The 16,264-nt window shown below is 39.6% G+C and overlaps 1 protein-coding gene across 5 annotated transcripts in view; it reads left to right on the top strand.

Moving 5' to 3' along the window:
* Nucleotides 1-16,264, top strand: part of PGM2 (phosphoglucomutase 2) — a 148,553-nt gene that overhangs the window by 128,562 nt on the left and 3,727 nt on the right. For all 5 annotated transcript variants that reach the window (XM_033856916.2, XM_019928360.3, XM_033856915.2 and 2 more), the window contains 9 exons: nucleotides 175-258; nucleotides 376-569; nucleotides 3,036-3,225; nucleotides 4,669-4,766; nucleotides 6,223-6,403; nucleotides 6,494-6,587; nucleotides 8,073-8,202; nucleotides 9,165-9,354; nucleotides 12,745-12,878. In XM_033856916.2, the coding sequence (XP_033712807.1) occupies nucleotides 175-258; nucleotides 376-569; nucleotides 3,036-3,225; nucleotides 4,669-4,766; nucleotides 6,223-6,403; nucleotides 6,494-6,587; nucleotides 8,073-8,202; nucleotides 9,165-9,354; nucleotides 12,745-12,878 (1,295 nt within the window). The remainder of the gene's footprint in view (nucleotides 1-174; nucleotides 259-375; nucleotides 570-3,035; nucleotides 3,226-4,668; nucleotides 4,767-6,222; nucleotides 6,404-6,493; nucleotides 6,588-8,072; nucleotides 8,203-9,164; nucleotides 9,355-12,744; nucleotides 12,879-16,264) is intronic.

Here is a 16,264-nt window from a genome sequence, read left to right on the forward strand (position 1 = left end):
TTCTAAAGGTAGTCAGAGTGTACTGCTTGGATGTGGCACAAAAATATTGTATGACACAATATGATGTTTATATATGATATTTATTAAAAGAGAACACGGTACAATATATGATAGACCTTTTAAGTATATCTAATTTTTTATTTAAAACTGTTCTCCTTTCCTACTGTATTACAGCCCTACACAGTATCACATTTGAAACTTTGTGCTGGAATCATGATAACTGCCTCTCACAATCCAAAGCAGGATAATGGTTACAAGGTATTTTTATTTTTCTCTCCACACTTATGTCCTATATGAATCCTATGCCTTTATGGTTTGGGAGCATGGGGAATGGATGAACTGTAAACCATCTGGATATGTTCCTGCATTCTCCAGGTCTACTGGGATAACGGGGCTCAGATCATCTCTCCTCATGATAAAGGGATTTCCCAGGCTATTGAAGAAAATCTAGAGCCATGGCCTCAAGCTTGGGACGATTCTGTAATCAATGGCAGTCCACTCTTTCATGACCCAAGTGCTTCCATCAATAAGGACTACTTTGAAGACCTTAAAAAATACTGTTTTCACAGGTAAATGGATTTAGCCAAATTCTGTTTTCATTAAATTTTCTTCTCAGTTGGTACATATACTGTAGCTGCATCTGACTTTAGAGGCTGTAGATGAGGGGCTGGCAGCTTTTCTTAGAAGGACAGATAGCGAATGTTTTGTGCTTTGTGAGCCACTGTGTTACAACTACCCAACTCTGCTGTTGTAGGAAAGCAGCCATAGATCATACAGAAATGAACACATGCAGACATAGCTGTGTTCCAAAACATGTTATTTACAAAAGTAGGTGGCTGGCCCACAGGCCACGGCTGCTAACCTCTGTTGTAGATTCATGTATATGTATATGTGTATATACATATATATGCATATATTTGTGTGTGTGTGTGTGTGTGTGTGTGTGTGTGTGTGTGTGCGCGCGCGCACAAGTGTATTCATAAGATACATTGCAAGCATCAGAATTATATATGCATTTACAAAGTTGATAACGGTTAACAAATTGCTCTCCAGAAACGTTACACTAGCTGAGATTCCCACCAACAGTATATGATAATAGTGTATGATCCACACATTCTTACCTATACCAAGTATTAAATTTCTCCTCTTTCCCAATTCACTGCATGAAAGTAATACCTATCTTTATTTGCATTCTTTAATTATGAATATTTATAATATTTATTTAACCTATATTTTTCTATGTATTTGTTCCTCTTTTGCATTTGTAAAACCTCATTGCTTGTACAGAAAACTAGACTTCATTTATTTCAAATATTGTTTTCCCTTCTGTTGTTACCTTTGGACTTTTTCACTGAAACTTTCAATTTCTGATTCCTGGGTTTTGTGTCACTATAGATAGATTTCACTATACCGAGATTATTTTTTAAAAAAAGCACAACTCTTGTTTTGCGTTGGCTTTCATGTTTACATTTTGCAATGTTTAAATCTTTTGAGTTGTTGGTGACTTTTAATTTTGTATGAAGCATAAAGTAGGAAAGCAGATTAGGTTCTTTCCAAAAAGTTGCAATTGTAACAACATATTAAACTAAAGAATCTCTTTTTCTTTGACTGATTGGAAATATCACCTTTAATCTAACAATTTCTAACATGATATATGAATGCTTATTATGTGTCAGATAACTGCTACAGTCCCTTCACTTGTACTAATTAATTTAACCTCATTTTAATCATCACGGTAATGCTGACGGTAGGTTCTGGTGTATTGCCATCTTATAGATGAGAAAACTGTAACACAGAGAGGTTAAGAAAATAACCAATAGTCACACAGCTTATAAGTGGCAGAGCTCCAAGATTTAAATTTAGAGTCTGTCTCTAAATCATGTTAACCACTAAGCCTTACTGCTTCTCATATATATTTCCCGTTTCAAATTGGATCAACTTCTGGACTCTATTCTGTTCCTTTATTCTGCCTTTATATATGTAGGCCTAAACTGTTCTAATTGTGATAGCTTTATAATTCACTTTAATATCTAAGAGTGTTTTTCCAGATTTGTTCTTACTGATCTTGCATATTTATTTTTCTAGATGCATTTTATTTTCAAGGGTATGTTTGTTTTAAACTACTACTGTCTTAAGGAAGACCTTGTTCATTTATTCATTGCCAAAGAAGTGGACAGTAACCTAAGAATCTAGCAGTCAGATCATTGGAATTTTTTAACATCTTGTGCTTACCTTTCTATAACTTCTGCTGTTAATTTTTTTCTTTTTTTTTAAGGTATGTTAATATTTTATTCATCTGCAGATTGGTTATAAATCATGCATCCTTGTCCAATACCTCCTATGGCTATGGTGTTGCTGCCCTTTCCCCTACAGATTAAGGCTTTTGTCCTTTAGGGGTGATGGGGGAGAAACATCTAGGTGGAGTTTTGTGTCCCTCCCAAGGTGGTGGATGTTCACTTCCACGCAGCCTGGATCACAAGAGATGCTTTCTTAAAGATTCTCCCCAAGCTTGGGGTCCGGAGAGAAATCTGCTGTGAATTTTGATGTACATTTTTATTCTACAGTCTCTAGATCAGGGTACTCTGCCAAACAGGATTGTTACTTGACAAAGAAAATGTTTTATTTTTTATGCATCCATGTATGGGATGTTCCATCACATTGTGTTAAAAGGGACACTTTGAAACGTGTGAAGCTAGTAAAGAGTATTTACTGGCACTGCCATGGGTGGGTACTGCCACTGGGCCAGCTGTGAAAGCTGCAGCATGAAATAAAATCCAAAAGTAAGCAGATTTGTGGAAAATAACTACAGAGTAAAATTTAAAACTTGAATGTGTTGGGGGAGGGTGTATGTTTGAAAGAAAGTGAATAAGTTTTCTTTTTTTAATGGAATTAGAAAGATACTCAGTTGTCTTATACATTCTTATTACTTTGATACCTTAAATTCTTAGGAATCTGGTTCCTTGATATTTTGCAGTCCTTCCAGTTTTGAGAGCCATATTTGTATATTTTGTCATTCTCCATGTGTCTGATTCCAGGGCTGTGAACAGGGAGACCAAGGTGAAGTTTGTGCACACCTCCGTCCACGGCGTGGGTCACAGCTTCGTGCAGTCGGCTTTCAAGGCTTTTGACTTTGTTCCTCCCGAGGCTGTTCCCGAACAGAAGGATCCCGATCCTGAGTTCCCAACAGTGAGATACCCAAATCCTGAAGAGGGTAAAGGTGTCTTGGTAACCTGATTTTTTTTTAATTATAAAATTTACTTTGAATATAGTTCAAAACTATTACTCTTGAGTAAAATGTTTTTATGCATTTTCATTGTGCTGAGCAAAAAAGTAATTTCATCATTGGAAATATTTATATTTATTAGTCATCCATTTCTTAAATTCTTTTTTTTTTTTTAATTTTATTTTTGGCTGCAGTGGGTTTTCATTGCTGCGCGAGGGCTTTCTCTAGTTGCGGCGAGCGGGGGCTACTCTTCATTGCGGTGCACGGGCTTCTCATTGCGGTGGCTTCTCGTGTTGCAGAGCACAGGCTCTAGGCACATGGGCTCAGTAGTTGTGGCTCGTGGGCTCTAGAGCACAGGCTCAGTAGTTGTGGCACACGGGCTTAGTTGCTCCACAGCATGTGTGATCTTCCCAGATCAGGGCTTGAACCTGTGTCCCCTGCATTGGCAGGTGGATTCTTAACCACTGCGCCACCAGGGAAGCCCAGTCATCCATTTCTTAAAGGAACTTTCAAATCAGATGTCTTAGCGTCAGGATGTGAGAGCTGAAATTGCTCACAAACTTAAAACAATACTTTACATTCAATTTAATCAATTTAATTTTAAGTTAATTTACTGTTTTCTTAATTCCAAAAAGAAACAGTAATAGAATGGAGATTTATCACATGATTTTTATTCCTCAATTGATATTTTTCTGATACGAAGAAGTGCCATTTAAATTATGGTTCCTTTTAGTCTTTTTAAAGGCTCGGGTAACAGTGATATCCGGAGAGTCGGTTTATTCTGATTTGCCTGTTAGGTTGACCACAGGCCCAGGCCTGGAAATACCAGTCCAGCCACACACACTATCAGATGTGGGGCGAATCCCATGGGCGCATGTGGGTCATGTGTTGATGCTCTCATTATCTGACCTTTGACTCAAAACGTAATATGTGACCAGCCAGGAACAGCTCCAGAAATAAAATTCAGCCTCGGTTTGGGGAAGGACCTCTTTTAGTTCTTAAAGAACTGAACATTTTTAAAGACTGAAATGTGCTCAATTCTTTTTTCTTTTTTTTTAAGCATTTTTTTAAAAATTTTATTTATTTATTTGGTTGTGTTGGGTCTTCGTTGCTGCGCGTGGGCTTTCTCTAGTTGTGGTGAGCGGGGGCTGCTCTTGGTTGTGGTACGTGGGCTTCTCATTGCGGTGGCTTCTCTTGTTGCAGAGCACAGGCTCTAGGCACGCGGGCTTCAGTAGTTGTCGCACAAGGGCTCAGTAGTTGTGGCACGCAGGCTCAGTAGTTGTGGTACACAGGCTTAGTTGCTCTGCGGCATATGGGATCTTCCCGGACCAGGGCTTGAACCCGTGTCCCCTGCATTGGCAGGAGGATTCTTAACCACTGCACCACCAGAGAAGCCCTGTGCTCAATTCTTGATTGTAATGATCTTTTCTCTTATTCTTTTTCAGACTTTGTCTTTTGCTTTGGCTGACAAAACCACGGCCAAAATTGTTTTAGCAAACGACCCAGATGCTGACAGACTTGCTGTGGCAGAAAAGCAAGACAGGTACAATTAATTGTGATTACCTACATAATGGAAAATATAAAAGGTGACATCTTTGGCAGTAAAATGTTTCTGGAGAGACCAGACCTATTTGGAAATATTTCCCATTTATTTTGCAAACGATCATCTCACTTAACCTCAGTCAGATCCTTTAACATGGAGCAAGTACTGATTCGGGGGCCACACGATCAGCAAGCACATTACAGAGTAAACCAGCCCAGTATGTATTTGGAATTGAAATTACTATTTGTTATCGTCCCCCATTTTATCATTGCTTTTATTATAATTAATGACTCAGTGCCTAATGAGGGCAAAGTACTTGATCTCTGGCTTTACAGTTCAGCGTTTGGTAAAAGGTTTGATGAGGAGTTGGACCTTCAAAGCAATGTTGAATTCAGGTTGAACAGACCAGGAAAGATGCCTGTGGGGCGCTGACAATGCTTAAGACAAGTGCGACTGTAGCGTTTATATAGAGCAGTGGTAGGTAAGCGGGGGGGAAAGTAAAAGCAGTTTTGGGTGTCAAACAGCCTATGTGATGTTTGGGAGACGGTGGGGTGCTGTCAAAGGGTTAGGATTTTCCATTATAACAAAACAGATTCAATTCTATATCAGGTTTTAGAAATTTAAGCTAAGGTGCTACATGCTAAAATGTGAGGTGTACTTGTAGCCACCTACAGACAGGAACATAAGCTGCAAACCTGTTCTCTGGTGTCCTGACTGTGTGAATACTGCGCTGGATCTTAAGGAATGCTAAGCAGTCTCTCTCTCTCAGAATCAGCAAAGCTGAGCGGAAAATTGAGATATGCAAACTATTATACTTGGGGGGCATCTTTTTAAAAAATATATATATTTATTTATTTATTTTTGGCTGCATTGGGTCTTCGTTGCTGCGCACGGGCCTTTCTCTAGTTGCTGAGAGCGGGGGCTACTCTTTGTTGCAGTGCGTGGTCTTCTCATTGCAGTGGCTTCTCTTGTTGTGGAGCACAGGCTCAGTAGTTGTGGTGCACAGGCTTAGTTGCTCTGCGGCATGTGGTATCTTCCCAGACCAGGGCTCGAACCTATGTCCCCTGCATTGGCAGGTGGATTCTTAACCACTGCAACACCAGGGAAGTCCTTAGGGGACATCTTGCTAGCATGTTTCTGTTATGTTTAAAACCAAAGCCTTTGCCAAAGACTGAGATAAAAGCATTTGTGTGTCATCGCTGATGTACTTATTTTGTACGCTCTTCAAAGACAGGATGTTTGTCTAGGCGAACAGGCTGAGACACGGTAGCTGCTCGTATGTTTGTGGCGTGGCAGTCACGCTTCTGGCCTATTATTTAAACAAGAATAATAAGAACAGTCCTGCAGGGGCTACTTTGAACCTTGTTTGGCTTAATTGTTCTGTCCTTAATTGTTACTTCCAATTAAGTGATCTCTCTTGAGATCACTGCTGTACATAGGTTGTTTTTTCTTACAGTGGTGAATGGAAAGTGTTTTCAGGCAACGAGTTGGGGGCCCTCTTGGGCTGGTGGCTCTTTACTTCTTGGAAAGAAAAGAACCAAGATCACAGCGCCCTCAAAGACACATATATGTTGTCCAGCACCGTCTCCTCCAAAATCCTGCAGGCCATTGCCTTAAAGGAGGGCTTTCACTTCGAGGTAAGGTGTTTGTGAGAGTTGCTCTTTTCCCTTTCTTTTGCTCTGTAGAAGGTCTAAGGCATTTCTTTCTCTCTTGGATTTTCCTTTTAGGAAACATTAACTGGCTTTAAGTGGATGGGAAACCGAGCCAAACAGCTAATAGACCAGGGGAAAAATGTCTTATTTGCTTTTGAAGAAGCTATTGGTAAGAGTTGATCATGACGATCCTGGGATCAGTTAATTTATAGAATGCAAATACATGGGCAAAGATGTGGATTTGGATTTGGGTTCAAAAGATTAACTGTGAGACAGGAACACACAGTTTGTTTTTCTTCTGTGATGCTCGGCAAATGCTGAACTGTCCTACCCCAAAGTTGGCATCACAGATTTCTTTAGCTGAAAAGAATATCTCACAAATAACCAAGCCATTCATGTCAGGTAGTGAATCCTTTGCCCAGATAACTGTGAACAGTGATGTTCTGTACACGGCTGTAGTAGCTTCAGAATCCTCCTATTTGGGGAGTTAACGATATTTCCTCCCTATGGTATTGATATACAGGCCAAATATAGTTCACTCCCCCTCATAGAGTGCTCTGCAGAGATCTGTCCAGAAGAAAGGAGAAGGCATGGTTGTGGGACTTTCATCAGAGTGACTGTCACCTGAAAGAACCAGCCAGGCTGATGGAAAAACACTTGTCTTAAATGATCACTATCAATGAGCAAAAGAGGAGAGCTAGCAATAGAAACGTGAAATGCAAATGTTTGGGCTGGGGATGTTTTAGCTCTTTGTTTAATAAAAGTTGTTGTACATCATGCTTATTATATAATACATACTCTTCTCGTTCATACATTCCCTGCAACATAGACACAGGCTCATCATTGAACTAATTCAATGAATGAAGTGTAAGAGCTCAACTTTTGCTCTTATGCTCTCAGAACTGCAATCCTGGCCTGACTATAGCTTTTTATTAAAAAAAAAAAAAAAAAGATTTTCTTATATTTGTTTATCAAATATTTATTGCATATCAGTTGCACACTGACTCTGAAAGAAATGGATGACACTGACCTTAGCCTACAGCAGTTTATATAGATCTAGTTAGAAACCACACAAAAGAGTATAGGCTAGGTGTCAAGATGAATCATATAACTGGGGATTCAGAGAAGACAGAATAAGCATTGACTAGAATAATTGGAAGCAGTTTTGTGTTTCAGCCAGAGGGATTTGGTCTATACCTGGAAAATGAGTACAGTTTGTCTAGGAGGGAGACTCTCCTTACAGGTTATTCAACAAATGCTTTTTCTTTTTTTCTTTTCTTTTTTGAAGTTAAAGCATAGTTGTATTACAATATTATATTAATTTCATGTGTACAACATAGTGATTCAATGTTTCTATAGATTATACTCCAGTTATAGTTGTTATAAAGTATCGGCTACACTCCCTGCGTTGTCCAATACATCCTTGTATCTTAGTTATTTTATATATAGTAGTTTGTACCTCAGCAAATACTTCTTGAAGGCCTGCTATGTGCTAGGCGCTGGCCTAGATTCTTAAATGTAATGGTGATGAATGAGAAGCATTTACATACTGACAACCTCTTATGCAGTAGACCGGGAGCATATAGATGTGTGCACGTACAGTGTGTAAAGGGACCTACTCCTCAGGGTGTGTGTATGACATGTGTTTCTGCAGGATATATGTGCTGCCCTTTCGTTCTGGACAAAGATGGAGTCAGTGCCGCCGTCATAAGTGCAGAGTTGGCCAGCTTTCTAGCAACCAAGAATTTGTCTTTGTCTCAGCAGCTAAAGGCCATCTATGTTGAGTAAGTTTCTTCTATTGACTGTTAAATTGAAGTAATGTTTTTTTCATTTCAGTTGTGCAACACAATGATTCAATGTATATCTATATTGTGAAATGATTGCAACAAATACAGTTTACATGTTATCCCCACATGTAGTAATATTTTTTAATGTTTTACTCCGTTCTTATGCATGAGATACTAATATTCTTTCTGATGTCCTTACTTTGGCTATGAATTCTATTGCCTATAAAAACTAAATAAGGGATCACCTTTTCCTTTCGATATTTAACTACTTAATAGTAGTTACCCTTCATGATGACATTGATTCTTAACAAATGAGAACATTAGTTGCAGAAATGGCTAAGGGAAGAATGTGATTTTTAAGTGTCCAATGTCAAAAAAGACACATGTGTTCACAAAACATGTTTAGCCTTTAAAGCAATTATTCACCAGTGTCTTTGTAGTGCAAAAGCAGCCAGACACAATACATAAGGTAATGGGCATGGCATGGCTACGTTCCAATAGAGAAACTTTTACTTAGAAATACAGGCTGAGGGCCACAGAGCAGTTCAGCGATCCCTGGGGTAGATTGTTGGACCTCTTTTATAAAATTGGACCTCTTTTTTTTTTTTTTTTTTTTTGGCGGGGGGTACGTGGACCTCTCACTGTTGTGGCCTCTCCCGTTGCAGAGCACAGGCTCCAGACGCGCAGGCTCAGTGGCCATGGCTCGCGGGCCCAGCCGCTCCACGGCATGTGGGATCTTCCCAGACCGGGGCACGAACCCGTGTCCCCTGCGTCGGCAGGCGGACTCTCAACCACTGCGCCACCAGGGAAGCCCTGAACCTCTTTTTTAATGCTGAATTATTCCTTTGAAATTAGTCGCGGTTATTTGTTTTAGAATATACTGGTTGATACATGTTCAGTGTACACTGTGCAGAATTGTTTGTTCCTCGTTTTGCATGTAATTGTGTTTGTATTGATAGGTATGGCTACCATATCACCAAGGCTTCGTATTTTATCTGCCACGATCAAGGCACTATTAAAAAATTATTTGAAAACCTTAGAAACTACGATGGGAAGAATAATTATCCAAAAACTTGTGGCAAATTTGAAATTTCCGGTATTAGGGACCTTACAACTGGCTATGATGATAGCCAACCTGATAAAAAAGCTGTAAGTAATGTCTTTTATCAATTAAACTCGTCTCTATTTACTTTTTGACTATACTTTGAATAGCTCAACTTAATCATATAATTAATTGAAGCTGATTTTAGGCATTATTATAAATAAGCTATCAAAATATACAGATAGTTAAAAATCATGAGCTGAAACTGAAGGGGTTCTCGCTAGTCATCTAAGCCAATGCTGTCATTTAATACAGCAGGAAATCGATACAGTCGTCCCTCATCATCTGAGGGTTTCACATCCGCGGATACCGAGGGTCGATTGTACTACACTGTTTAATGGACTTGAGTATCCGTGAATTTTGGTATCTGTGGGGGGCTCATGGAACCAAACCTCCACGGGTACCGAGGGACGACTGTACTCAGAAGTGTAAGACCTGCCTGTGGTCACACAGCTAATTGGTGATGCTAGGGATAGAATCTGGGTCTTCTGATTCCAAACGCAGCTTTTCCTCTCTTTCAGCAGTTGAACTTGAAAAAGCATCAGAATCACCTGGTGGCCAGGTTAAAACACTGAGTCCTGCAGCCCACCCCTTATTTGCCTTTCTAATAAGTTCCCTGCTGATGCTAATGCTACTGGTCCAACTTTGAGAACCACTGCTTGCTTCCTCCTTAGTTTTACCCTGTTCTCTGAATATATAGGAGTTGTTCGCTGTAAAGCATGAGTTTGCATTCTTCCTACCATGTAGATTCCCCCACTGGAGTCAAAAGAAGGCTCAAATGTGGCAGAAGAGTATTGCTAACTATGGCAGGGGGGTAGAGGAAGGACAGTAAGAATATCCTTATGAGATATTGGACATTTGCCTTTTTTTTTTTGAATTTTTGAATTTTATTTATTTTTTTATACAGCAGGTTCTTATTAGTTATAACTTTTATACATATTAGTGTATATATTTCAATCCCAGTCTCCCATTTGCTTTGATATTCACCTTGTTATATTTTTTAATTTACATCTGCACACAATATGTTTTTAAAGGCAAATAGTATTAAAAGGGTTATGATTAAACATGGCAGTTCCAACTCCTGCCATCTCATTTCCATGTGCCAAGACAACCACCTTCCCTCTTAGTTGTTTCTCCTGGTATTTACCACCAGATTTCTAAACAGTGTGCTCATGTGGTAATACTATGACTTATCAGTGTTAGACTTTATTAATTTTCTATTATGGAGATAGGGATTTAGTTCTTACACTTCCAGCATTCACGACTCTTCTCCCCTGTCCTTACAGTACATTTATACCACAACTCTTGGTGACATCAGATTCCATGCTTGTATTATTATGACTGGTAACTATTGTTTTTTGCTTAGTTAAGTAGTATACTGTGATTAGGTTCCCCTTAATTTGTATAAAGAATTACTTTTCCTTTAATTGATAGCTGCTTTGTTCTTTCATTTGCATGGATTTCTATGTAGCCCTCACCAGTTCTTCCCACATCCTTCAAATACGGCTCAGTAGGGTTTTTGACCTGGACTGTTGGTTCCATCTTGTTTCCAATGGCCTCCCTCCTGGTCCCTTCCTCTGGGGAGAGCCTTCTGCTCTCTGGGTTGAACGCCCAGCTGTCATCCTGGGAATGCCCTTTCACCACTCTCTGGGGGTGGGTCCCTTGCTCCTGGACCCCATGATTTCCTCTTTTTATATTTATCTTCCTAAATCACATCCTCTAGTAGCTTCCTAAGAAGAAATGAATGACAGGTAAATCTTTGGAGGTGTTTAGGTCTGAAAATGTCTTACTCTACCCTCATGCTTTATTGACTCACAGTTTGGAAAGCATTGCTCTGTATTTGTAAAGCTGTTGAGCATCCATCATTCATTCACTCAGGAAATAGTTGGGACCTGCTGTGTGCTGCATTCAGGGATGAGAACACCATACTCATTCAGTCCTTTCCGTGCCATTTGTTTTTTTCTCCATGGGAAGACGTTAGGAACTTTCCGCTAAACTTGGGGTTCTAAAATTTCAGTGATATGCTTTTAGTATGGGTCTCTTTTCATTCATTTTTCTGGATACTTGGTTGGTCTTTGTTGATCTACGGAGTCATTTCTTTCAGTTCTGAAAAATTCTCTTGATTTTTGTCAAAGAAGGACGCTGGATGGTTGTTTTTCAAGTAACCTCTTCCCTTGCATTTTCTGTTCTCACCTTCTTGACAAGTCCTTCTTGACAGGTTCTTAGATGCTGACTCTCCTGGAGTGATGCTCTACTTTCCGTGTTTCTTTTTTCCCACTGTCCATCTATGTCCTTCTTTCCTACTTTTGGGGAGATTACCTCAACATTAACTTTCAATGCTTCTTTGAACATTTCAGCTCTTTTTCTCTAATTTATTGAAAGTAACATCTTATTCTTGTTTCATGTGTATTATATCTTACCTCTCTTAAGGATATTAATTACAGCTTTTTTAAAATGTAGATCTTGTTTCTTCTGTATTGTCTTTATTTCCCTCAAGGTCTCCTGGGGACGCCTCACTCTCACCCTAATCTCCTGCCTGAGGGTAATAAACTGGGATGCTGAGGCCCCAAAAGTGGTGGAAAGGTGCTGCGGACCTGGGAGGAGGGGTTTGAGCATTCAGTGTGCAGACTCTGACTTACTCTAAGTTTTCTCCATGCCCTGCCCTCCATGGTGCCCAGCGTCCCCAGCTTCTGAGCCCTTCTGTTCAGTTACACCAGAGATTTAATCCATCTCCTGATGAGGTGGTTGGTTGACCACGTGGGCAGAAGGTGGGGATTTGGGAGGATCTAATAGCTTCTTTGTCTCACGCCTGCCCTTTGCTGTACCAGGTGCGCTAGGTAGTGAGCTTTACTAGGGCCCTGCAGAACATGCCGACTCGGTTCTTATCTGCCTGCTACAGGGGCTCCGAGGACATTCTTCTGTGTTCCATCAGGTCACCTCTGCCCTCCATCTGGTTTCTGACTGCCACGATTAGTTGGCAACCCCCTCAACTGCTGCTGCCTCTTTGCCCTTGTGTGGTTTTTGATTTTAATGCTTCAGTCATTTTAGTGGAGTTTGGAGAGCAATCAGCTAAGAATACATCTATCAGAAGCCCTTGAAAGTGAAATAAGCCTAGTGTTTTGTGGGGTTTTGGTAATGCATTATTAATCGGTTTAAAGCAATTTCTTGTGAAAGTGATGTGTTTCAATTTTAGTAAAACTTTAGTAGCTTTAATAGAACCATGGAGGTAAAAAGTAATATACAAAGTTAATTTTCACAAATTGCCTTATTATTATTATTTGTTTCATTTATACAGAGTACATTTTCTGATTTCCTCAAAAATGTTCTTTTCTTCTTTGTTTTGCATTTACTTTCTTGCTTATTCAGGGGAAAGTGTTAGTTAGGTAAGAACAGCTGATGTTACTACTTAAATTTATAACGTGTAAATTAATTCCTAGGTTCTCCCTACTAGTAAAAGCAGTCAAATGATCACCTTTACCTTTGCTAATGGAGGTGTGGCCACCATTCGGACCAGTGGGACAGAGCCCAAAATCAAGTACTATTCGGAACTGTGCGCCCCCCCTGGAAATAGGTATGCTATGGATGGCAGCTGCTGTGATTTTTATTCCCTAAACTTCCTAAATTCTATTCAGATGCTAAGTAAAATATTTTATCTTTCCAATATGTAGTTTAATTAGGAATGTTGTTTCAGAACCTGCAGCACTATTGTGACATTAACAGCCCCTTGAAGCGTCTAGGGACAAGAATGCTTACTTCCTACTTGGTTATTTCCTTCTACCCCAAATTTCCCTGTATGGGAAAATTTCATTCCTAATTTCAGTAATAATAATTAAATTTCCTTTTTTTAGTACTTTATATTTGAGGCTGACACCGATGACTTTTTCTTTTTCTCCATGTCTCTGATACAGTAAACTAAAATGCATTACACGTCCATTCAACAAATATCTTTGAGCACCTATTGTGTGTAAGTCACGCTGGGCCTTGGGGCAGATGAAGAGCCACACAGAGAGTCCACCAAAGAGCTGATGGTCTGGTAGCTTCAGGGTCGTGCTTTGTGACCTTGGTAAAGGGTTTGAGTTGGTCACTTTCCAACACCTGTAACATTTTGAACTTTATCAGCCGTGGTACATGTAGCTAGTACGTGTAAATGTCATATTACACACCTATTTAACAGTCACTTAGCTATCATTTCTCTATTCAGAATACAGTTCAAAATCAGGAAATTTGGGACTTCCCTGGTGGCACAGTGGTTAAGAATCCTCCTGCCAATGCAGGGGACAGGAGTTCGAGCCCTGGTCAGGGAGGATCCCACATGCTGCAGAGCAACTAAGCCCGTGCGCCACAACTACTGAGCCTGCGCTCTAGAGCCCGCAAGCCACAACTACTAGCCCACATGCCACAACTACTGAAGCCCGCGTGCCTAGAGCCCATGCTCCACAACAAGAGAAGCCACCGCAATGAGAAGTCCGTGCACCGCAACAAAGAGTAGCCCCCGCTCACCACAACTAGAGAAAGCCCGTGTGCAGCAACAAAGACCCAGCGCAGCCAAAAAATAAAAATAATTTTTTAAATATCAGGAAATTTTTTTTAAGTGAATTAAGTCAGTGCTGTCCAACAGGAATAAAATGTGAGCCACATATGCAACTTGAAATTTTCTCCTAGACACAATTTTAAATAGTGAAAAGAAACATAATATATTTATTTAACTAAGTATTTTAAGTATTAACGTTGCAACATGTAATCACTATAAAAATTATTAATGAGGTATTTAAAAAAATTTTTTTCACACTAAGTCTTCAAAATCCATACAATATTTTACACTTACCACACGTCTCAAATTCGAATGCTATATTTTTCTGGAAATACTTAAAATGTTTTGGGTAATATTTATTTATTTGGCTGTGCTGAGTCTTAGTTGCGGCTTGCGAGATCTTCATTGCGGCATGCAGGATCTTTTGTTGTGGCATGTGGGTTCTAGTTCCCCGACCAGGGATCAAACCCAGGCCCCTTGCATTGGGAGCGCGGAGTCTTAGCCACTGGACCACCAGGGAGGTCCTCTTAATCTGTATTTAGAGTTCCTAAAATTTACAGTTGAAAAAGTAGATTTTGATACCCAAGTTGTTGGAAACATACTTAAGTTTTCCAATAACTGAATCAAGTGCTAGTTTTCAAATTTGAATTTCAATTAATTAACTTAAATGAAATGAAAAATTCAGTTCCTCTGTTGAACTAACTGCATTTCAATTGCACCGTAGCCACGTGTGGCTACTGGCTACTGTAGTAGACGACACAGGCCTAGGTAGTAATGGCACATACACTCCAAAGTTTGTCCATAGCGTTTTTCTGGCTTGTGGACCAAATTTACATTATGTGGAAATAAGAGCAGAGGAAATTTTCTGAGCATCTTAAATCAGTGAGCTAATAGCAGATTAAATGTAGCAGATTAGAGGGGCAGGGAAGATTTGTTACAGTTGGACTTTCCTTAGGCATGAAGAAGTGAGGGCTGATAGCAACGCAAGAAATATTAAAACAAAACAAAACTATAAAACATGGATACAAGAACTCAGAATAGTCACCTGTTGGGGACTTTATCATAAAGGAAATAGCAAGCCACACCCAAATCAGCCCTGAATCTTCTTCTGAATAATTCTCATTCTCACTTAGTGCTTTCATATTTCTGTATCTCATTCTTTTGAAAACAAATGGACATAAGTCCAATTTAAAGATCTATTTTCTCTATATATTTCTTTCCTTTTCATTGTCCTGTGAAAATATGTGTAATATTTTAGAAAACTTTCTTTTATAATAACAATACAACTTACTGTTTAAGGATCTGTGGTATTTACATTTTTCACATGGCTTATTGAGTGGACTTAAATTCAAATATTAGTTTCTAAATTGCTGAAAATACTTTGAAAATTTGTCCTTTTATTATAGTCATTGGAATGTTACTCCCATTTATTAAATGAAACATTAGGCACTAGGTCAGCCCATAGATATGCTGTCAAGGCTCAAGCAAGGCATGAGCATAACTAACACACAACAGCAATAAAGCCATGGCTAAGGTTTCCTTACTTTCTGTTAACATTAAATATTATTAATATATTTTATATCATGAATTTCATTCATTCATGGAATTCCGTAACCCACTAACCCTTTTTTTTTTTGCGGTACGCGGGCCTCTCACTGCTGTGGCCTCTCCCGTTGCGGAGCACAGACTCCGGACACGCAGGCTGAGCGGCCATGGCTCACGGGCCCAGCTGCTCCACGGCATGTGGGATCTTCCCAGACTGGGGCACGAACCCATGTCCCCTGCATCAGCAGGCAGAGCTCTCAACCACTGCACCACCAGGGAAGCCCCCACTAACCCTTTTGAATAGAAAATCTTTTTCAAATACAATTCCTGCTTTTAAAAACTATTTTTGTTGGGGTTGATGTCTTTAGTTGTTGTTTTTTGTTTGTTTTTTGTTTTGGGGTTTTCTTTTTGGCTGTGTCGCACAGCTTGTGGGATCTTAGTTCCCCAACCAGGGATCAAACCTGCGCCCTCGGCAGTGAAAGCACAGAGTCCTAACCACTGGACTGCCAGGGAACTCCCTTGATGTCTTTAGTTTTGTTCAACTTTTTATTGTGAAAATTTTCAAACCTATAGAAATGTAGAAATAATGTAGTGAATACCCACAAACTCCTCACATAGACTAGGGGTTGACAAACTTTTTCTGTAAAGAGCCAAACAGTAACTATTTTAGGGATTACAGACCATATAGCCCTTGTTATAACCACTCAGCTCTGCTGTTGTAGCCGGAAAGCTGCCACAGACATACAAGAATAGGTGTGGCTGTGTTCCAATGAAACTTTACACAAACAGGCTGCAAGCCATAGTTTGCCTACCCTAACCTAGTTTCAGCAGTTGCTAACATTTTGCAATATTTGCTCTCACTCACCATACATATCAATATT

The sequence above is a fragment of the Tursiops truncatus genome, chromosome 5, assembly GCF_011762595.2.
Source record: "Tursiops truncatus isolate mTurTru1 chromosome 5, mTurTru1.mat.Y, whole genome shotgun sequence".
In the NCBI taxonomy this organism is placed as follows: domain Eukaryota; kingdom Metazoa; phylum Chordata; class Mammalia; order Artiodactyla; family Delphinidae; genus Tursiops; species Tursiops truncatus.